A 23,223-nucleotide genomic window follows, 5' to 3' on the forward strand; every position below is an offset into this window, starting at 1 on the left:
TGTCCCCTCACAGTTATTTTCTGTTTAAGACTGAAACGATTCAGTTTTTTCAGCCTGTCAGAAAAACGTTGTTCCATTAAGGACAGGAACATTCAACACTCTGTTGTCTCAAATGATTCTACAGCAGCAGAAAGGCTTAACCAATCAAATTCAAGTAACTTCTTCTGTTGAAATACCACATTGACTGTAACGTACAAAGATATCAGTACGGTACAGTACAGAGATTGTTACTGCGAATATATCAGCGCGACTATATCCTATAGACATTCCATTTTGAACTCAAAGCTGATGAGTGATGTATTCTTCGATGCATCGCTAACAACCTTGTAAACACCGCCATCTTGTGGTAGACGTCTGTTATTTTCAAGATCAACAAGTAGACGGCACAAAAATAAGAAAGCTTCTCAGGGGTTTATAGAAATTCCTTCTATAGATCTTCAACAAAATGTACACAAGTATATTGATAAAATAAACAAGATTTATGTTCACAGAATATTTCTTATAGTGTTTTCTTATTTAATTTACATTTTCAAATCTGTTTTGAAACCATATACTCTAGATAATACCTTTTGATACACATCTTATTTTATTGCTAAATATGTTAGAGATTTCAGAATTATGTATTGCAGTTTTGGCTACAATATGACAAATAAGCTTAATGTAAAAAAAGTTATCTAACCTTTTTAAGTTAACTTTATGGAATAAATAGGTATTGTTTTAATTTTTTATTGATTTTACATTTTAGTATAAAAATAATTTGAATTACTTTCAATATATACATACATACCTAGAAGGTAATAAACAACAACAGCCCTAAGAGGTTGTATTAAGACAGAATTGATCCTATGTTATGCACATCAACAGATCCAAATTTGTAATCATGAACATATTTAGAGGATTTGTTCTTGAAGGCTGGTGGTATGCTATAATAATTTTAAAGTATTTAATTTAAGCATTTAAAAGAAAATAATACAGCCTTTCTTAATGTAACAAGAAATGAATATCAGCTTTAAGAAGTGGTTATGATGGTAGACCTTAATTATGATATACAGTAAATCAAAGTTCAAAAGGTCTTTGCTAGGTAGACCTGCAGGACAGCTGCTGGATTTGACCTGGTCTCCACTGTTACACTGAAGCAATGTGCAGAGCAGTTAGTCTTGGTGTTCAGTGATAAATTGTAATCAGTCTGCATTAGAGTAAGATACCCACCTGCTTTAAAACCTCCATTATTGTTCCTGTGATAAAACAGGACAAAATAGCTCTTAATGACTATATTCTTTATTATTATAGACCAGTTGCTCTTACTTCCATTATAATAATAATTCCACCATAATTCAAACATATGATAATTTGTTACCTCCAAACTAAAGATTCACTTCCCGATCTTCTACAGTTTGCATATAGGGCCAACAAGTCAGTGGATAATGCTGTTAACATGGGCCGTCACTACATTTCGCAACATCTGGAATGTTTTAGTATTTTAGCCCTGCATTTAATACTATCATTCCAGAACTCCTTCACAATATATTTTTTTTTACAGTTGAATGTTCTACCTTTCACCTGACAGTGGATTTTCAGCTTTCTCACAAATAGAAGGCAGTGGGTGTGGCTAGTCCCTTATTTGTCCGACTGTCTGTAAAGGATGTGTGCTTTCCCCATTGCTCGATTTCTTGTACACCAAATTATTAGTTTGCAGACAACATCACCCTGTAGTTCTCACCACTAATGATGATGAGAACATGTACAAGAGGGAGGCAAGTCTGTTCGTATCATGGTGAGCTCAAAAACTCCCGGAGCTTATTACCCTTAGAACAGTGGAGATGGTGGTTGATTTCCAGAAACATTCTCCAAAACCTGTCTCCTTTGTAATCAATTATGTTTTTGTGAACTCCAATACCCTTAAATAGGACATGAATATCACCAGTTGCACAAAGAATGTAAGAACAGTAGAGAATATACTTTTTGTACCAACTGAAAAACTTTAGTGTCACTCAAACAGTTCTAACAGAGCCATTTTTGAAAGCTTTCTGACCTGCTTCTAGAACCGTTTAGTTTGGCAATGCATTTGCCTGCTTCAAAGGTAAACTGCAGTGTGTTGTACACTCTGGGGAGAGGGTCATTGGCTGTCATCTGCCCTCAGTTGACAGATTGTACAATTAGACAGCAAAACAAATGGCAGAAAATACTGCCGATGTCCCCTCCCAGTTAACCACCTGTTTCATAAACTTCCCTCACAGAGATACTACCGGTCTATTAAAAGCCACCCAGTATTTGAACTGGGTTCTTCTTTCCTGGGGCTGTCTTTTTCCTTAACCAAAATTTCCAGTTATACAGTAGGTTCACAGTCTTGATTATGTCTATTATCTTGTTTGAATAAGGTATGTGTGAAATGTGTTTGTAGCACCAAGTACACTAAAGTGAATTCCTTGTACTGTACATGAAATATACTAGGTGAATAAAGGTGATTTGGATTCTGTTTGGGGATACCCATCAGAGATTTTTAAAAACTGAAACGGAAATGGTAGACCTAGATAATGACCGTTTTCTCACAGAGTTTGTCTGAGCAACTGTTAGAGGAAACACCTGTTTTGAACTAGTCGTTTCAAACAATTATTACAGAATAAGGAAAAATGAGACAGGAGATGTTTTATGAAACTGAGATGATAAAATAATTACATTTGAAGAGAATTTGAATGGTCCAAGGTACAATTAAAATCAGAAGACAATTGATGGCAGCATTTTCAAAATACTTTGAAGCGCAGAAATGATTCATACAAAGAGAATGTAAATCCAAATCTAGAAAGTAGTGGTCCAAATTATTTACTAAATTACTTAAGAAAATCTAAAAGACCAAAAGCACTTTTTAAAACTATTAAAAACAATAATATCCAGTTAAAGAAAATCATAAAAAACAGGGCTGTCCTGGTATCCTTGGTGCATATTACATGAAAAAGAATGTAAGATTTCTCATGTCTGAATTCATGTTAGCATTTATGGAAATTCTGGCCAAGTTATGTCACTGACTTTCAACTTGACCCAGTTAATGTAACTTGCTTGCTAAATATTAGTGGTCCTTACACTACATTCAGCTAGAGTATCCTGCATGAAATGAACTTCATTACTGAATTTCAAAGTTTCTTTTCAACGTTTTCGGTCTTCAGCTTGCTTATTGTTTTTTTGTTGTGACAGACATTTCATAATTGCACAAATGTAACACACTCTTCTTGCAAGGCCATATTTATTACAAGTAATAACTGACCATGAAGATAAAGTTTGTTAAGTTTGGTCTTTCAGCCATCGAATGCTAGTAGTTGCTTATTGAGCCGTTTCTTTTATGAAGTCTGGCTATCACCTTCAGCAACATGGCTAAGTAGGTTGAAGAAGTATATATTCTTGATATTCATTCTTGTAGAAATATGTATATATTTATATTTCTACAGTAAATGGTCAAAACTGTACACAAACGTTGCAGATTAAGTCTTAATAATGCATTTGACAATTTTAGCATAACATCCCATCATTTAACTTCTATAAATTGTTATACATATATAACATTGCCTAGAAGTGAAAATGAAGCATCATAATCAGAACAAAAAGTTGTTGTTTTTTTCATACGCAGCCTTACCAAGCTCACCGTTTCATATTTTAGCGCACACCCATTTGTTTGCAGTGACGTAACCGGAGCCTACAGACCAATAAAACGAGCTTTACGGTAGAAGGGAGCCGACCAACCTTGACAATAGAGCCAATAGCGAAGTAGGGACGGTATTTTGTTGACACGAGTACCATGCATCTGCAGAGAAATTGGGTTTACTCTCTAGACAACAATACTGTGGCAGAAACAGACTTTTTTCTGGTGGAAAACTATTGCTGAATTTGACGATAGATAAGCAGAGTCGCAATGTAGTTGAAAACAAACAACTTCATGTCGCTGACGGAAATGCAGTTTTGGCTGGAGCAGCAGCGTCTTTGGCTGCTCCCGTTTGGCTTGGCCTCGGCTGTTTTTATTCTCGTTTACTTTGTGCTGCAGTACCTGAGGCTGAGAAGTAACGGAGAATCCTCAAATATCCCTCCTGGTCCAAAGCCTTGGCCTCTGGTAGGACATTTTGGCTTTTTTCTCATCCCTGAGTTTATCCTGAGGAAGTTCAAGGCCGGCGGCGACAAAAATAAAGCGAAACAATCGGTCTTTTCTCCTCATGTTCTGCTGACTGAGCTGTCCAGGGTTTACGGAAACATCTACAGCATTTTCGTTGGGAACCAGCTGATAGTTATTCTAACGGGCTATGAGGTAGTCAGAGACGCGCTCGTTAATCATTCTCACGTGTTTTCTGACAGACCAGATGTTCCTCTCGTTACGATTATAACGAAGCAGAAAGGTAAGAAATACGAAGTGCCATGTTGGAGGTCGCGTGCATTAGTTCAGATATTACACTGATCCCAAATCATTTCATGCAATAACTTTCAAATGCGATTATAACAGATAACCCAGATTATTGTGACAGCAAATTTGTATCTTTATATTAATGGTCATTTCCCTGCACTCTCCATCCCGACTAACCCTCTGTCGAATAACAAAAGCTAAAAACACTTGAGTTGGACAGTATGCTTGGCTATTATAGGTTCATACTCTGAATTAATATTACGTACCTGTAACTGAAAGCATTTAAGGAGGAAGACAGAATGTGTGACTACAAATGAGGCTGTTTTTTTCAGGTATAGTGTTTGCACCTTACGGTTCGGTATGGAGGCAGCAACGGAGGTTTAGTCATTCCACCCTCCGGCACTTCGGCTTGGGCAAACTGAGTCTGGAGCCCTGCATCCTGGAGGAGTTGGCTTTCATCAAGAAGGAGATGCTGAGACTCAGCGGAAACGCCGGGGAAGCCTTCAACCCTGCTCCCATCGTCGGCAATGCCGTCTCCAACGTCATCTGCACGGTCAGCTTCGGCCGACGCTTCCACCACCAGGACCAGGAGTTCAGGACCTTGCTGGGTCTCATGTCCAGGGGCCTGGAGATCTCCGTCAACAGCCCTGCCTTTCTCATTAACGTTTGTCGCTGGCTCTACTACCTGCCTTTCGGCCCCTTTCGCGAGCTCAGGAAGGTGGAGTCCGACATCACGGCTTTCCTGAAGGCTATCATCGCCCAGCACAGAGCCAGCTTGGACCCGGCCAGTCCCCGTGACTTCATAGACATGTACCTCCTGGAGATGTCTCGGCTGCAGGAGCAGGGCGGAGGAGCAGGAGAGACCAGTTTCAGTGAAGATTACCTGTTCTACATCATCGGGGACCTGTTCATCGCAGGCACTGACACCACCACCAATACTGTACTCTGGAGCCTGCTCTATATGTCCCTGCACCCACACATTCAAGGTATAGAAAGACAGGCTTTGTTACCCAGCAACATTATAAAGATTTACAAAGCTGTGGAGTGGTTACAAGTTTTCTGGTAAAAATGATCTTTTTGCTACATTTGGTATCCTATCCTAACGTATGTTTAGTTTAAAAGGTACCCACAGAATATAATATATAATTATACTTTGATTTTGTTAATCTTTCAAGAACTGAGGTATATGCATTATATATTTCTAGAACATGTTCTGAGTTATACTGCAATGGTATCTCGATTCATTTCAAACAGGCCGATTTCTCCTCATAATTTATGACATTGGCTCCAAGTCATGTGAATCAGCTGCATCCCAGTATAATCACGAGCTGTAACTACCATATGAAGGGCTGTCTTTGTTTTTACAGTTTTCCTGTGGTTAGTAGAAAACCAGCTTGCATGAAAAACAGGAACTGCAAAAAGACAAAGAGCCAACTTTTCATTTAAAGACCATCTTCATCAATTCTCCTCTCTCCCCAACAGTGCCTATTTAGTACTAGATTCCTGTGTTGGTTACAGTATCATTTGCTAACTCACCTTATCATTGATGAGAGACCAATTTGATGTGGCTTTAGAGTGAGGAACTACTTAGTAGCACACATACCAACTGCTCCTATTATAAATATAAAGTTCATGCACTGTACTGTCATGCTTTATTCTTGGTGTTTCTTTTGCAGAAAAGGTTCAAGCCGAGATAGATTTGGTCGTGGGGCCGGACAGAGTCCCTTCAGTAACTGACAAGCCGAGCCTGCCCTTCACAGAGGCTACCATCATGGAGGTACAGAGAATGACAGTCGTGGTGCCTCTGTCTATACCACACATGGCCTCTGAAAACACATGTGAGTACTCTTCAGTCAGGTTTGGGAATATTAATTCACAGCAGTTGTGAGAAATTTAGGATGAATTTTTTAGGCTACTAATAAAAAAATGTTTTACAAAGTTGCAAACATTTTACTTGATTTTCATAACTGTAACATGGAAATATTTTGGGTAACCTATAATTGTCATTTGGAATTCTAAAAATCTATAAAATTCTGGGTCGCTTTCCTCTTTTCACATTTCATATTATTGTAATTGCATGCCATTTCTTTTTTTGCTATTCTTTTGTCTACATTTCTCTGTGTACAAAATAAGGATCTAAAACATTTTGAAAATGTCCTCATTATTTAGAATTATGATACAAAATAGCATTGTACTCTGATGCACATCAGATGAGATTTTATCATTTTTGGGCTGTTTAATGAACAAATAATGGAGACTGAACAATAAACATTCCAGATTAATTCTCTGTTTGGCAGAATGCAGGATATATAGAAATAGGTTACTACATGTTCTCTATGAGTCAGCTCTTGTAGCCTTTGCAAATATGCAGATACATTTTTCTTAGAAGAAACTACTGGATCTTTTTAACTCATTCCAGCCTCTTTGCTGAGTATTGATCTTAAAAATATTTTAAATATGAACAAAAGCAAGATGACAGATGAGTGGCCATGCGAGCTATTCTGTTAGCTAAGGTTAATGATCCCAGAATCCCACCATGTCTTGTTTCAGATAATCTTGGTAACTCAGGACTATATTTTTATAGAGTGCTGTTTCACCTTCAAATCTAGGTGCAACTTGGAATGCAGTGATTAGTTTGTAAAAAATACTAAATGTGTAATTTTCATTGCATGCAAGGAAGCCAATCCTACACTCCAGAGGGTAAGCAGGAAAGCAGAAGCAGGTTGTCCTAAATAAGGAAGCTACACTTTCCTGACACAAATAGAATTGTGGAAGAAGTATAGAAGACTCAGTTACATTTAGAAAAAACAAACATCTAGTAATCCAAAAAATTAAGACAGGGGAAAAAATGGTAAATAAAGCAATTTAATTAATAAAAGTTTGTTTATGAATGTACTCAACTGTAGTAGTCTTTAATAGATGTAATTAACACATCAGGCATAAGAAAAGACTGCAGAAATACAAAAAAATGTTTCAGGATGCGAACAGTGCTAAAGTGGTGTGGTATGGTGTACTGCAGCACAGCATCTAGCAGAGGAATGATAACTAATGTCTTCTTGGTTTTTCTATTATTGTTTAAGATCATTCTGATCTGTGAAACGTGTCATGCCATGGTTTGACAATACTTACAGTATAAGTAGCTCTAGCAGTGGTTGTGAATGCAACACAGCATTTACTTAAACACAAACATGATGTCATCAGTTATACTAAACATATAGTTCATGTAGGGTTGTTATTTATATTGGCCAGTTTAAAACCAGTAACCTACTGGATGACACTAACAACTGTTTTGAAGTTCAAAGATCTATATTTGAATCAAACCTAAAATTGAACATTTTACAGGTAAAGTCCACACCTGTCCGTTATAAGTCCAAAGGCTTACCCACTATGCCATTCTGCCTCCTTATAATTTGGTACCCCAATAGATCAACACTAAAACAAACAAGTGTACAGTTGTGCGACTACTTTCTATACATGCACGTTGAAGTCTGCTAACAATATTAGGTGGTTTTCAACCATAATTCCTCAGAATTAATGTGACAAAAATATGTAGTATGTGATCGTACACCAGCAGTATTGAAGCTGAAAATAAGAGACACCCTGAAAACTCCTCTGAACTGAAATGTCATCTTGCATTTTCACAAGACATTTTTTTAAATTGACATTTTAATCAGGACATCAGACCAGACTGACCAGACAAAAAAATCTATGTGCCTTCAGATCTCCTTACAAAATACAGTGTCCACATTGTGACGTGACAGTTTGTTTTACACGTTCACAACAATAATCACTATTTACAGATGTGCCTCATGTCATCTGTTCTGTCCATGTATTAACAACCATTGTTTCTATATATAAATATACGATATATACTAACATGTACATTATACCATTACTGTTGCCTTTATATAGCTTTCCGAGGATACACAATCCCCAAAGGAACTGTGATTGTTCCAAACCTTTGGTCTGTGCACCGAGATACCACAGTATGGGAAAAACCTGACGACTTTAATCCTTCAAGATTCCTGGATGAAAATGGACAAATTCTTAAGAAAGAATTCTTCATCCCGTTTGGAATAGGTAATCTTTTCACACTTCAGAGTTGCTGTTATGAAACATGATTCAGGGGATTCAGCTCGCACCTTTCAAGCTTGGATCACAAAGTTACAAACACATCAAGAATATTAAAGTGACAATTTTTTAATTGCTGGTTTGGTTTCCAGCCTTATTGATCAGAGGCTTTCAAATTGTGTGGAGTGTGTTGGACAAGTTGGCTGGCTAATATCAATGGAGAGTAGCTGCAAAATGAGACAGAGCTGCTTTGAATGAGTAATTGGTACACAAAGTGAGTGGAATTGTGCCCTTGTTTGTCGAGATAGGTACTGGGTCCAGCACAGTTTGAAAATTTAATGTTATATCATTTTTTTTAAAGAAAGTAAGTTAGCTTATAGCTTGAAATGTAGAGAGGTCTTTTTGTGTCAAGGAGGGTGTTTGTGTTTGGCAGAAGCACAAATGCTTTTTAATTTCCACAAAAGGAGCAACTAATCCTGTGGCTTAAATGTCAGAAAAATAAGACACTCTGCTCTTTACTAAAAAAACTTTCACATCCAGATGGGAATGTGGTTTGTGAGGTAGAGCAAAATCTCCGTCTTTTTCAAATTAAATCAGTAAAACTTCTCTTAAATGCATTTACACTTGTTTTCTGAAATTGTTGTGGTACGATATCTCCTGCGCTGCAGTGGTCTATAAGAGTGCATGGCAGGTGTAGAACAGCATGTATATTGTGCCATCTAAAAACATTGCAATGTTTTGCTATAAACCAGTTCTGCCAAAAAATGGCAGCTTGTTCATTCCAGAGTATGTCTGTTTAAACACATCTATTGAGTGAGTAGGACTTTAGCAACACACTTGCACCCTGTAGTCTCGGAAAACATAGCAAATTTCCAGTATATTGCAATGATTTTGTGTGCTGCAGCACGTCAGTAAATTTTGAATGCAAAGTGCAGAAATGGATTCTTTAGGAACTTTCATACCTGTCTGCAACAGGTGGGCTGCCTGCTTGCAATATACCACTGCTATCTAGCTATGTGTGGAGATGGGGGGGATTTTAGTAAAGCTGTAATTTTTGTTTTCTCTCTAGGCCGCAGGGTGTGCATGGGTGAGCAGCTGGCCAAGATGGAGCTCTTCTTGCTGTTTTCTAACCTGATGCAGGCCTTTTCTTTCAAACTCCCACACGGGGTTCCCCCACCACTGATGCATGGAAGGTTTGGCCTGACGTTGGCTCCATGTCCTTTTACTATCTGCATAACTCCTCGTCAAAAGATGTCCAACTGAACACCTACATGAAGTCATTAATATAATGGGCCAACCTCAACCTGTGTTGAAATAGAGCTGTTTTTGGAGAGGGATACAGCACACACAATTGTCTGACGATGGAAAAAAACCCAAAAGAGAAACCAGAAGAAAGAAGAAATTTAATTTTGGTTTTCTTAGTTCCAGTATGTCATTTTGATTCTGAATACACTGTCTTGCTGACAATCCCTGTTCCATTAAAAACTGTAGAATCTTCCATATTTATACCACAGGAAAAAAAAAGCTTGGTTTAACTTTGTATCTGAAAAAAACCTACATTTGGTGCCTCTCTTACATACTGTATGTGATGGGCTAGCTCACATGTATTTTCTGGTTTAAAATAGAGCATCACTTATGGTATTCCTTCATTATTTTTTTTAGATTGAAATATCGCTGAAATATTGCTAAAATATCTGTCATTATTTTGGCTAATGCTGTTATACAGCTGGGCATTTTACAGAAGCATTTAATGCAAAGCATCCTGTTTAAGGTTAAAATAGAAGTGACGCATCTGAGATCTGAACCCATAACCCATTACAGATTAGAGTCCTAACCAATATCAGTGCCTGATAATTGGTCTGTCATTCAAGTAAAACTTATGCTCAAACAAAATTGAGATATTGTGTTCAGATGACTACCTGGGTACACAGGCAAGATATTTTAACTTTAGATAAGTTTATACTTTTTTATATACAGTGCATATCAGAGCAGAAGATTAAGCACTTGCTCTGAAATAAGTGGTTATATGGAAATGTTTATTTTCTGTTTGAAAATAGTACTTCAGAAAAAACATTTACAATTAATCAAGATGTGGAAGGAGACATCATTCCAACTTTGTGTCTTGAAACTGGTATTGTTACTGTATATCAATTAACTTTCTAGTTCAATCATATAACCTGTTTTAGTGGTGAAGAAATTCAATGACAGGCATAAATTTGATGTCTCCTACTATACTGTTTTGCTAGATAATTTCTTTCAGCTTTCCTTCTGAAATGTATTTGCTGCTGAATTTCAAAAAACAAGAATGCTTATGAGTAAATAATGTGTGGAGACTTCAAATTGATGTACCATGCAATGTTCCAAAGACCTAAACTAAAACCTGTGCAGTGTCTTTACTTCCAGGTTTTATCATATTTAATGCACTTTTTTTATACCAAAGGTAAAATCATACTTTTGGGACAATTTCAAAGCAAACACTTGGGGCCTCTCAAATAAAAAAAAAAAATTGTTCATTCTAAAAAAGTTTTGTTGCTGAGAAGATCCTGTTTAACAGATGTGTAAAAATTATTTTAATAAAATATTTTTGACTGCACAATAAAGGTAAATAATTTTACTTGATTAACAAATTAGGAAAGCATTCTCTGAACCAAGATTATAACAGGAAAATGTCGGCAGTTGCCACCATCAACCGTCCGCCTACTTTCTGAGTGCCACAGCAAGCCCTTCCAGACAATTACAGTGAATCGAGCAATTTCCCACGGTGAGTATTTACAAAGAGGTTAAATATTTTTACACCTTTGTCCTCCTAGTGCTAAGCCTGTGGTCATATGAGCAAAATTGACATCTGTATTAATAATAATGTATTTGAAAACTCTAGAATAACTTTTGAAATTTCCACTTTAGCATTGCGTACAACAGGTATTCAAAATAACCTTTTAATATAAGATACACAAATCAGACAGAGCTACGCTAAGTATTTTTTGTGTGTGAAATTACCAATGCACGCATGGAGGTTCATGTACCTTGAATATTTACAGATGAAATGACATAGGTTATTCTGATGAAGTATTAACTAGATTGTGTGCTAAAGGTCGCCAAGCTGCGCCGCTGTGCGCTCATGTGATCAGGGCCCGGAGTCTGACCTTCCCACTCCTCCGCGCTGCGCGCTGTCTCGGCTGGCGGAGAAGTGCGGGTTTGTCTGCGCTGCAGAGCACGACTCGGCCCAGCCTTCGCTTCATCTGCGCTTGAAACAAATCATGGCTTTTGTCACTCACCAGATCATAAGGAGCCTTTCTTCCACCGCTGTCAGAAGTGCCGTTATAAAACATGTCACGATTATCGGCGGCGGGCTGATGGGTGCAGGAATCGCGCAGGTAAAATTACGGTAAAACCGAACTGAAGTTGCAGCAGCTGGGAAGCTCGTTTTTATAAGGCCCCTCGCAGTCAATGCAGTGTGTAGTTTACTGTAACCGCTGTAGCTTGCATTGTGTTGTGATTCAGTATTATAATCAGAAAACTGCTTACGGTTTCTTATTTCAGTAATATCCTTGTAAAATTAATTGTTTTGGTATTTGTTCTTGTGATTTTACAGTATCTGCGTGCACCGTCTGCAAGTTTGCAAATGAAGCGTGTCAAAGTTGAACATGGGTTAGCGCTGTTTGCCAATTTTCTTTGACCGTATTTATGCAGTTCAGTTTCTTGCGGACATATCAGTTCAATGTGCTTCAGTATCTCTCAGTCAACAAAAATGTGAATTTTTCAAATTGATTTCATGTGTTGATGCTTTGGTTTGAGAAATTGATTTAGGAAAAGTGACACTTGCCATATCTTTGAACCGGATTTTAAATCTAAAGTTAAATCTCTGATCTTTTTTCCATTTAAAAGTTATTTGTATTGCACTTAACTTTGCAAGATATATCTCCGCTGATACAACCCCTCAGTTTTTTTCATCCAAAACATGAATTATTAATTCCTACTTAATCAGGTCACCGGTGTCAGCAAAAACATATAGAAAAAAGCTGGCAACGCACCGGTAGTACTGTCGTTCACCACAACAGTATCATATAGACCTCATGATGATTTTCAGTTACAGGTAGTTCTTGATGCCAAGTGCTCTTCATTTGCACGTTTGTGGTTTTACGTGCCTGGAAAAAAAATACAGTTTCTTAATTTAGGAGGAAAGATGTAAATAACTGCATTAGCATCCGCTCTATGCGAAGGGACACCTTTTCCTTAAACATGTTGTTTATTCTAATTAATCTTTAATTCGGTGCTTGATTTGTTTAGGTGCGACAGTGTACAGCAATGCTTTGTTCATCGAGCGCAACCGATAATATTGAAAAGTTGGGGCCTATGTGTAACATTCACCATGTAAACTAATGAAATGATCAAATAAAAGTCAACAATTAATAAGAAGCTAAAACCCTAAATAAGGAAAACATTTTTAGTGTACTTAGGAGACTTTAAAATGAATGTAATTTTAAAAAGTTCACGGAGAGTAAAAGGACTGAAGACAGTTTTACAGTCCAGATTTCGCACACCGTTCAAAAAGTTTGTGAACTGCTTCCTTTTGTATCTCCCTCGAATGTGTTGGACAGATCTGGAGATTAATGGCCAATTAAGAAAATTGATTAACCATATATTACTACATTTGGAGCTTTGTTTTCAATTGTTATACCTTTGTAAAGTCCTTTTGCGACCAACCTTAGAAACATTTTAGAATGGGGATCGAGTTTTTAAAACATAAAATACACTGTTATGCTTTTGCTATCCATTCTTCACTGCCTTAACTTTAACAAGCACAGCAGGACCAGAGGATGTAAAACAGCCTCAAGGCAGGGCATGTTAATCAAGATTTATTCATTATAGATGGGATCTAGTTCTTTTTCAATATGAGGTTCATTTTTCTGTACTTTTCCTTTAGCCAGTGCTGCTGTACCACATAACCCAGATTCAAATTCAAATGTTACTTTTTGAGTAAACAATTCCATTAGCCTAAAACAACACCGTCTTCGAAACAGAGGTGTCTTATACATTTTTTTAGCCATCGTTATTGTTGTTGAGGTTGGTGTTCTTTGATGATCTTCCAACAATTCTGTGTACTTTTAGGTTGCTGCATCAACAGGCCACTCTGTAGTGCTGGTGGACCAGTCAGAAGATATACTAAAGAAGTCCACCAAAGGCATTGAGGACAGCCTGAAGAGAATTGCCAAGAAGAAGTTTGCAGACAAACCTGAGGTTAGTTTGTATTAAACAGATTAAATAAGAGAGAAGCAGTAGTTACCAAATGTAGGCATTGATATCCAGATGTCTAGTCCTTTTCTAGGAATTGTGTCTGAAGCATAGAGAGATGTTTTATTGCACTCTCAGCAATGTAGAGAACTCTTTCCTGCTATCTGTCAAGAGCACAGTTTAGAAGCAAGAGGCCATTTGGGCACTCGAGCTCATTTGGTTTCTGGTTTCCGGTAGCTATTTGATTGTAGGGTCTCTTCCATAGGCTTCCTGAGTGAAATGTCGGTATTGACTACATGACTAGGTAGCTTGTTACGGACACGCACAAAATAACCGTAGTATGTTTTTTTGTATATGTACAGTACAATTGTTTAATAGTTCTTCCTGTGGAATTAGATTTTCTGGCATGAATAATACCATCCTTCCATTTTCTAACCGCTTCTTCCAGTTCAGGGTTGTGGGGGAGCCGGAGCCTATCCCAGCAAGCAACGGGCACAAGGGGGAATACACACCGGACAGGACCACCAGTCCATTCCAGGGCACACACAGACGCAGACACGCGCACACTCACACACTCACACCTAGGGTCAGTTTTCCCAGAAACCAGTTAACCTACCAGTGTGTTTTTGGACTGTGGGAGGAAACTGCAGCACTGGGAGGGAACACAGGGAGAACATGCAAGCTCCACACAGATAGCACCCCAGGTCCAGAATCGAATCCACAGTGCCCGGCGTTGCAAAGTAGCAATGCTAACCACCATCATGCCTCCCTGACTAATAACTTACATGTTGATATTTTTGGCACAGCTCACATTGTTTTTTTATTTAACCTTTTCTTACCTCGTGTAGCCATTGGATATTTGTCAGGAAAAACAGCAGTCTCCCAAAACAGGCTCCCAGTAGTTTGCTAGTGTTCATCCCTATCTTTCCTGAGTATGTGTTCATCAAACATGGGTTTATAAGTATAAATTAGCAAATCTGAGAGGATATATATTCTGTTGGTAACTCTCGCCTCACAAATAGCAATAATTTAGACAAGGAATGGGCAGTCCTGGTCAATGGACCAGTGTGCCTGAAGATTTTCTATGGCTCATAAAATCACCAGGACCAGTAAAGCCTGGAGAAATTATTAAACTGGTGGTTTTGGGACAAATAATGAGCTGATTTAGGTCGTTACGAGGTTGGCTGCAGTGAAAGCCTCAAGACTCAAGTTCTTCTTTTCCTCCTTGTAGGAGGAGAGTTAGTGCTGTGATTTCTCTGCTTCACTGATGTTGTTTTGGGATTTCCCAGGCGGGGGCAGAGTTTATTCAGAAGGTCCTGAAGAATGTCACCACCACCTCAGATGCTGCATCAGTGGTTCACAGCACTGACCTGATACTAGAGGCCATTGTGGAGAACCTGAAAATCAAACAGGATCTCTTCAGTGGGCTAGACAAGTTTGCCCCAGAGTGAGTGCCGATTATATAACTAGAAAATTTATATTTCAGCTTTTTCCTTTTATTGTTGTACAGTTATACATACTGTATAATTTTCAGTAAAAGCTATTATTCTCACAGTGGTAAGGGCTCTTACGAGTGGCCGAAACATCCATAGGAATGGACTTGCGTAAAATTCAGTACATTTTCAGTACAGTAAAAATTCAGTACAGTTAGATTTTCAGAAGCCTGCTTATTAAGGTCCTCATGAAGGATGAATTTTCAAATTGGAGCCTGTAAGCTTTCAAGTAATGCTCTTATTTAGATTGTGAACTGGTGAAGGAATAAAAAAACGAAGATAAGAGGTAAATGCTCAGTTTGGGGGGGGGGCATAATTACTGGAGTATAAAACATTAACCATAGAAATAAAATTAAAAAAGGCTGAGCTTAAAGAAACCATCAGTGCAAAAAAAATGGGTTTTTGTGTCCATGCTTAATTTTAATTTCTACTAAGACAACAAGGGAAAGCAAAAGGTGAACAAATATAAGATATACATTTAAAAATGTGCGATTTAAATTGAGGGGTTGTGTTAAAAGACTGCTTTCCAGTAGTAATTTTATTCACCTTTAGAATATTTTGGACCGTTGTGGTCATTACAAAAATATATTGCTGCTCTTGAATCAGTGAAGATCAACTAGATCCACTTCTTTGGTTTAAAGGAATGCCGTACACTGACAGGCAAAATTAACTTTTTAGTCTTGGAACAATTAAAACTACAGAGGTGGTTCTTCAGAATCAACAATGAAAAATGAGCAAATGGAAGGATGCAAATGGAAACTATAGGGTAGAGCATTTAAAATCAAAATGAGGCATTTCTTGACACAGAGGGTCGCGAAAGTTTGAAACAAGCTGCCCAGGATGGGCTCTTGTCTAGTTTGTAGCTTTTCTTATGTTCTTAAGAGGGAAAGGATTATGTAAAAAGCTGTAGTCAACTGAGTTCATAGCAGCTTTCGACTTGAACCTCTTGACACCTTCTGACCCATTAACCCAACATAGCCCAAATGTCTCACTTGACCTTAGCAACTGTTTCCATGACCTGGTTTCACAACAGATTACAGACAGGTAATTCAGAGTCAAATCAAATATGAATATACAGTGTATTCTAAATCTATATTTGGCTAACACTAACACTTCTAAGGTAACATGTTAAGGCAAGTTACTGTAAGATAATCTGCATTTGGTGCTGTTGCTGTAATGACAGTAGTTAATGTGTTTTTCCCATTAGAATTCTGAAGAGATGAATGTTAAAAATGTTAAAAATCATGACCAATTTAAAAGTTGTTGAAATTACGCCACTGTTTGTCCTCTTTTCCAGTAGCTGTTTATTGTAGGACCTCGACAGGTTCTAGTTAAATACGTTTTTTTTAAAAGCAATGCAAATAAAAAAACTTACACTGTGCATCTTTGGTTATGAATTTTAAATTTTATTATTCAAGTATTATGTTTACGGGCTGTTTTATCGAGAGTGTTACAGGATGATGTCCATTTCCTTCCTTCTTCTTTCCAGTCACACTATATTTGCCAGCAACACCTCTTCGCTGCCCATCACTGACATAGCCAATTCAACCTCCAGACAGGACCGGTTTGGAGGACTTCACTTCTTCAACCCGGTGCCTTTAATGAAACTTGTGGAAGTAAGTGCACAGTCACAGCAGTGTAGGAAGTCAGCATCTTTCTGCTGTGTATTGCTGCGGGACCACCGATGTCCATTTGCCTGATCTTTAATGTGATCACATTTGAGAAGTTGTAACAGAAAAGTGTAACTCCGTTGTTCTGAGCAAAAAATAAAAGGAGAGTAGTAAAAGACAAAGACATAAATATTAAAAGTCCTGCTTGTTGCATAGAGTGCTGCAAACAAAAGGGGAGATGTATTTTTTTTAATCAGTGTGTAATTGCTAGAGCTCTGGGCTAAGGACTGGATGGTCATAGGTTCATCCCTGGGTTCATTGTTGCGTCTTTGAGGCACAAGGTATTTCATTCAAACTTGCTACCATAAATGCATCACTATACACACTATACTGTATATCACTCTGTATATCACTCTTAAGATCTAGGTGATCTTTTGTAAATGCAAATTTGTTTTCCCATGACGTGTTCATTTCCTGGTACCTAAATGATCTTAACTATGTCTTAAAATAAGGAAAGGCAAGACTTGTTTTTACGTTTTGGATTTGAGCAATAGCTAATCACAGTATTTCAAACGGGTAAATCCAGCTTTAAACCAGTGTGTACTGTATGTGATAGTGGATGAGAAGTCTGTTGCTCATAGTGGGGCTATTTTTAATTGATAATGTCTTAGTCTATGTTTTAAAATGTTGTTGAATGTCTTATTGGAAGTTGCTGTTGAATATTTGTTTCTTTTATATCTAGGTCATTCGCACACCAATGACTAATCAGAAGACCTTTGACGCTCTTCTGGAATTCAGCAAAGCTCTGGGGAAACATCCAGTTTCTTGCAAAGTAAAGTTGTCTTGAAATATGTATTATTAGTTTTTAATCACAGAAGGTAGCAGTCTCTCATAAGTATGCTGCAGGCTGTGGAGGATTTTTGATTAGAGCAGTGAGACTGAAAGTCACCCACATTGAAATACTGGCAGTCAGTACTGCCTAGTCCCCATGTCTGAAGACACTGTTTAAAGTTTGCAAATTTTTGAATGATAAAGAATTTTACCAGTCAGCCGTGTTAATTGTCCAAAATGATTCACACCTGATGCTTCAGGTGTCTTGTTTTTTATTGTTGAGATTTTGATATATTGGAAGATCAGCCAGTATTAATGTTCAGCCAATCAGGGCCGTAAGTGTCAGTGTGACTGGCAGGTCCTTTTTATTACATCAATTAACGCCCCTGTTTAAAAACAGTGATAGGTTTGTTAGTGTACACTGCTTCTACAAATTGCTCTTTGTACATGTTGGCTTTATTGGAAATGTATATTAGAAGTATTTTATTTATCCTAAACCTCATCAGCATGTTTATTTTCGTTCTTCCAAGGATACTCCTGGCTTTATTGTGAATCGTCTGCTAGTTCCATACATGATGGAAGCCATTAGGCTACATGAGAGAGGTAAATCTGTCATTCCAGTGTCACCTGAAGCAATCTCTACCAGGCGAAATGTTGCGTCTCCTTTCTTTTCCTTTCAGCATGGAATAAACTTTTACCTGTTCCTTATTCTGCTGTAGGTGTAAAACTACCAAAAACTGAAATATTTAGTGTGTTCTCTGCTTATATAAAAATGTTGGTCTCCTATCGCTGATAGTCTAAATGACTCACATTGTACTGATTAATGATAGAGTGACTTTTTACAAACATTCCTTTATTAGGCATTCTTAGTTCTATACGGGCCAAATATTTAAGTTATAAACACCCGTTCGTTGACACACAGAACACTTAAAATGAGAGGAAACTGGGTATGTTGTTCAGAATTAATGCTAATTACTAACCTGGAAAGTAGATAATGTTCATCTTCGTTACTGCTGCATCTTATTAATGCTTACACTTGGAGAATGAGTGAAGCATCGTGGGATGTGAGTCTGAATCCTTCTTCTGTTCCCAAGGTCATGGATCAAAGGAGGATATAGATGTTGCCATGAAGCTGGGAGCTGGCTACCCAATGGGCCCCTTTGAACTGCTGGATTATGTTGGGTTGGACACCTCTAAATTTATCATCGATGGCAAGTATAATCTCTTGGGGATCAGTTGTAGAAAGTTAATATTTTTGCGAGGGGGTTAGGGTTAGAATATAACAGCGTATGATTCATCAATAACTTGTTCACTTTCAAATCCAAATACCTTCCTCTGTCTTGAAGGTTACTCCCTTAATTGTTTTCTAAATGCTGGAATCTGCAGGTTTGAATTGCTTTTTAAATTTTCACTGTTAACAGTCTCTCTGTTCAATAAATATGTAGACTTCATTTGTAGAAAGAACAAATTGCGAACCAAGACATTTTGTTGTGTGTAGCTGGCAGAGTGGCACAATTGTTAGCATTGCTGCCTTGCAGTGGCAGGGCCCTGGGTTCAATTCCTGGGGTACAATTGGCATGCAATGTGTGTTCTCCCATGATCACATTAGTTACTCTAGATGTATAAATAATGAAAGAAGTGTACATTTTTTCCCACATTTGAAAAATAAAAATATGTATCTATCTAAACGCTGGGGCCCTGGGTTCAATTCCAGACCTGGAATGTGTTTTCTCCATGTTCTTGTGGGTTTTCTCCAGGTGCTCCAGTTTCCTCCCACAGTCTAAAGGCATTTTGGTTGGTTAACTGGCTACTTGTAAGATTGACCCTGGTGTGTGTCCGTGTGTGTCCGTGTGTGTCCGTGTGTGTCTGTGTGCCCGTGCCCTGCGATGAACTGGTGTCCCATACTCCCGCTGCTTGCTGAGTTAGGCCCTGGCATTCCCTGCGACTATGTATTGGATAAGGCGATTTGGAAAATGGCTGGATATATATGCCAACGATGTCACTTTGTGATGCTCTTGACCCCTTCAAAACTGCAGAACAACCCACAGTAATATTTAGGAGGGCTTAGGAATGTGTATTGTTCTCGGTTTTATTCGGAGAATTGTTGTGGTTCTGTGTTGCAGGCTGGCATGAAAGGGATCCAGACAACCCCTTATTCGCTCCCAGCCCCATGCTGAATCAACTCGTGGAGCAAGGGAAGCTGGGGAAGAAGACTGGAGAGGGATTCTACAAGTACAAGTAACAGGTGGCCTTCCATAACGGCTAAGGGGCCGCCTCTCTTCCGCCCTTTAGAACGCTGACATTGGCTTGGAAAGAGAAAAGGGACAGCGACTGAAAGTAAAATGTGAAAGGTGCTGTGAATCTGAAGGGGGTGTGTTGCGCTATGCATTCGAAGGTTGCATTGTTGTCGCACTTATGAAATTTCAGGTACACCTCGGTGCCTTCTGAAGCACGAAAACTAAACATGTTGTTGTGGTAGAACTTCTTTGCCTTTTGTTGTTCTTCTGGATGTCATCTTTGTGACTGACGTTTTTGCAAGTGTTTGTGTCATTAAAGGTTCGTTGAAGATATTTGTGTTGCCCACCTAACATGTTTTATGTTTTGACTCCTAATTTAGTGAATACATTTTCTCTAGGATAGGGGGGTTACTCATCATCGGAAGTTAACTTTCTGTGTCATTGGTTATGCGTTTTTTGTTTTTCGTCGTTGTGGGGCTACTTCTGCATTTGAGCAGGGTTTAGGTTGAGAAATGTACAGGTCTGCAGGAAAAGCTATTAGTCAATAGCAGGTGAACTGAGCAAAAGGGAATCTACTAGCTCCTTATTGTTTTATTCTTCTGGCATTTAAGTTTTGAAGGTGAATGCCCAAAAAGACAGTAGTGAATTTTAGTCTTTTAGTAAAACATAATATGTTCTTAGTTTAGTGGTCTTTATCAAAGGGTGCCTTTTTGTATAAACTATTTAATCTACAAATATAGATTGCATATAGATTGGAACACTTACATTTGTGTATGTGTTGTTGTAAGTCTCAAAAATATGTTAATGGTGTGTGAGGCTCTAGCTCTATAAGTGAGACTAAACCTTTTATACAGTATGTAGTCTATGGTAGAATAAGAAACGTCATTAAGATGCAGTTTGAGAATAGGGCCAGAAGAGGGCAAGGTGGCATCACAAATAAAAGCAGAGCCACGTCCTTGACTCAAACTGGATTTAAGCATCTGGTTTTGTTTATGCTGACTTGTGACTTTTGTGAAATCACAAATTACTTCAATGACTTTTCAGAGATGCCTTTTGTATTGATACACATTGGCAAATTTGATTTTGTCTGGCACAAGCTCTTTAAAAAATGACGAATGAAAAAAACATCTGCCTCATTTTATGACACTTTCTGAAATGATGGCCTCATGTGTCACTGGTTGGAACGGGAGTAATATCTTTGGTACTGGGGAGGTGCCCGAACCAGAGGGTGGGATGAGGGGAGATGCAGAGATCTTGAAATGTGCACTGTAATCCCCAGAGAAGAGGTTAAAAGTATCATGCGCTGGGATGCCTTATTTCAGACTGTTTATTGTTCCATCATGGCCCCTCATAATTACATTAATTAAGCTATTTTCTTCCTTCCATTTCCTTATCAGTCCTTAGCAGACCCTTCATATATGGAGGAATACAGTTTAAGGAACAGAAGTGAGTACCACTGGACATACCCAAGTACAGATCATTTTTCCTATTACTGTACTTATTACATAGCCTGTTACTTGTTTTACAGGATTGTTTTCTTTGTACAGTAGGTTAAGTGTGATATTAATAATCCAGTACAGTGCTTTTCAAAATATGGCAAAATTTTGTAAGCTAAGAGCCGTACTGGTGAACCTTAGAATAGTAAGACAAACATATCTGGCCTACATACACAGATCTTTTTATTCTACAGAGCAGTATGAGGAGAAAATCTCAAAAATAAAACACAGAAGACAGTTTTTTTGTAAAACAGTGCAAAATCAGTTAAGAAACAAGAACCTTATTCTAGCAAATGGTCATTTAAAATTGTACCAACCTACAAACTGGGATTTTGAAACTGTACTGTCCCAACCTGTAGGTGTATAAAAAAAATAATGTTTGAAAGTGGGCTAGTCATCCTAGTAACTGTGCCTTAAACACATTTTTAAAAAAAATATTTATTAAAAAAAATAAGTACTTGCAGGCCTTGAACAATATGCTTTGGCATGAGCACATTGTCTCGGAGTCTGTCACAGTGTCATGATGAGAATTTAATTGCTCTTCCCATTCCTCCTCATAATTCAATCAGCAGTTACCCATACTCACGCCGTTCTTTATGTGGCATTTCTAATTGCTGGATGTCTCACTTGTGGAAGGACAGACCACCCATGATATTGACCAGTCCTGCTTTTGAGGCTTCAATCTCAAAATGGTAAGAAAACCTTTGTGAAGAAGTGTAGTAAAAATCAGGATATTTCACAATGTGATAACTGCAGCCTTGCTGGGATCTGTGGTTAAGAAACAGGGCGAAATTAACACACGCTTTTAAATTATTCAAAAATGTATTCTCTTTGATGGCTGGCTGGAAACAGCTCGGAGAGCTGTTTAATAGCAGTAGAAGAAAGCTGACCAAGGCTAAAGGGATATCTGTCACCCTGCAACGCCTCTCTACTTATAAGTATTCTTGTAAGACAATGCTGAGGGCAAGATCATAGCATCAAAGGTGCCATATTAAGTGATGAAAAGAGCTGAGGAACATGGAGGTTTGGCTAATCTGCGTTTGTCCAGCACAGCAAAGTGAATTATAATTGATTCAACTCATCCTTCTGAGACTGAATACATTGAGTAGGAGAGGTAGAAGAATGGAAGTGAAAAGTCTATACTCAGTATTCTATCTTTAATGTGACCAAACAGCAGGTTTACATCAAGATTTAAATGACTGTTCCTTTAGCACTTTGAAGTCATCTCCACATTTCAGCTAAGGCCATTCAGAAATGAGCTGCCTGTTCTTTTTGCACTGCATCTGCAGTGTAATTAAGGAGTCAGAATTCAGTGGAGATGGTTAAAAATGTGTACTCTTCTTAGGAGCTGCTCTGAGTGAGATTCCAAGTTAGAAGATGGTGTGCAGTAGCTCCTGTACTGTAAAAGTGAAAAACAGATCTGCAGTTCAGTTAATGCAGAGGCAGTTAGCATGAATTGTGTGGGATGCTGGAAAACGGAAAGATTATTTAAATGCATGGCCTCTTCATTCACACATAGTACAATTGAAGTTGCAAGTTACAATAGTTCGTGTGGACAATAAATAACTATAAGGAGTGCTGATAGTTTTCACATTATTTCATGCTCTTGGCAAAAGGCAGGAATCAAGTGTCCTCAAGGCTCATCACAATGGTTGTGTGGCCACAAACCCTTTTACCATGTGTTGACATCAATCATTTGTTGGAGGAAAAAGAGATGAATACTGTACCTATGCAATCAACATGTTTTTTTCTTTGCAGTTCCTGCAGACATTTCACTTCTTTCACCCTTAAATTATGTTTGAGCACTCAATGTTTAATTGAAAATGCATTCACTTATGTTTATTCATTATGCAAATTGACAAAATGGGACAT

The 23,223-nt window shown here is 38.0% G+C and overlaps 2 protein-coding genes across 2 annotated transcripts; both read left to right on the plus strand.

Annotated features, from left to right (window-relative positions):
* Positions 1-3,714: 3,714 nt before the first annotated feature.
* cyp2u1 (cytochrome P450 family 2 subfamily U member 1) lies at positions 3,715-11,052 on the plus strand. Its single transcript, XM_088923379.1, has 5 exons — positions 3,715-4,376; positions 4,714-5,367; positions 6,058-6,219; positions 8,294-8,461; positions 9,522-11,052. The coding sequence occupies exons 1-5, from the start codon at positions 3,926-3,928 to the stop codon at positions 9,713-9,715; spliced, it is 1,629 nt and encodes a 542-aa protein (XP_088779505.1). The 5' UTR covers positions 3,715-3,925; the 3' UTR covers positions 9,716-11,052.
* Positions 11,053-11,591: 539 nt separating this feature from the next.
* hadh (hydroxyacyl-CoA dehydrogenase) lies at positions 11,592-20,191 on the plus strand. The gene is made up of 8 exons (XM_088923571.1): positions 11,592-11,826; positions 13,562-13,690; positions 14,974-15,131; positions 16,667-16,793; positions 17,530-17,619; positions 18,149-18,221; positions 18,713-18,829; positions 19,742-20,191. Exons 1-8 carry the CDS (start codon positions 11,710-11,712, stop codon positions 19,858-19,860), a joined length of 930 nt encoding a protein of 309 aa, XP_088779697.1. The 5' UTR covers positions 11,592-11,709; the 3' UTR covers positions 19,861-20,191.
* Positions 20,192-23,223: the final 3,032 nt, after the last annotated feature.

This window comes from Atractosteus spatula, chromosome 1, assembly GCF_055471065.1.
Source record: "Atractosteus spatula isolate fAtrSpa1 chromosome 1, fAtrSpa1.hap1, whole genome shotgun sequence".
Taxonomy (NCBI): Eukaryota; Metazoa; Chordata; class Actinopteri; order Semionotiformes; family Lepisosteidae; genus Atractosteus; species Atractosteus spatula.

Excerpts from the sequence above, each read along its gene's own strand:
- hadh (XM_088923571.1), top strand. The coding sequence starts at position 11,710 with ATGGCTTTTGTCACTCACCAGATCATAAGGAGCCTTTCTTCCACCGCT. Across the intron at positions 11,827-13,561 it reads TGGGTGCAGGAATCGCGCAG|GTTGCTGCATCAACAGGCCA; the intron begins GTAAAATTACGG and ends GTGTACTTTTAG. Across the intron at positions 15,132-16,666 it reads CTAGACAAGTTTGCCCCAGA|TCACACTATATTTGCCAGCA; the intron begins GTGAGTGCCGAT and ends TCTTCTTTCCAG.
- cyp2u1 (XM_088923379.1), top strand. The coding sequence starts at position 3,926 with ATGTCGCTGACGGAAATGCAGTTTTGGCTGGAGCAGCAGCGTCTTTGG. Across the intron at positions 5,368-6,057 it reads CCTGCACCCACACATTCAAG|AAAAGGTTCAAGCCGAGATA; the intron begins GTATAGAAAGAC and ends TTTCTTTTGCAG. Across the intron at positions 8,462-9,521 it reads CTTCATCCCGTTTGGAATAG|GCCGCAGGGTGTGCATGGGT; the intron begins GTAATCTTTTCA and ends TTTTCTCTCTAG.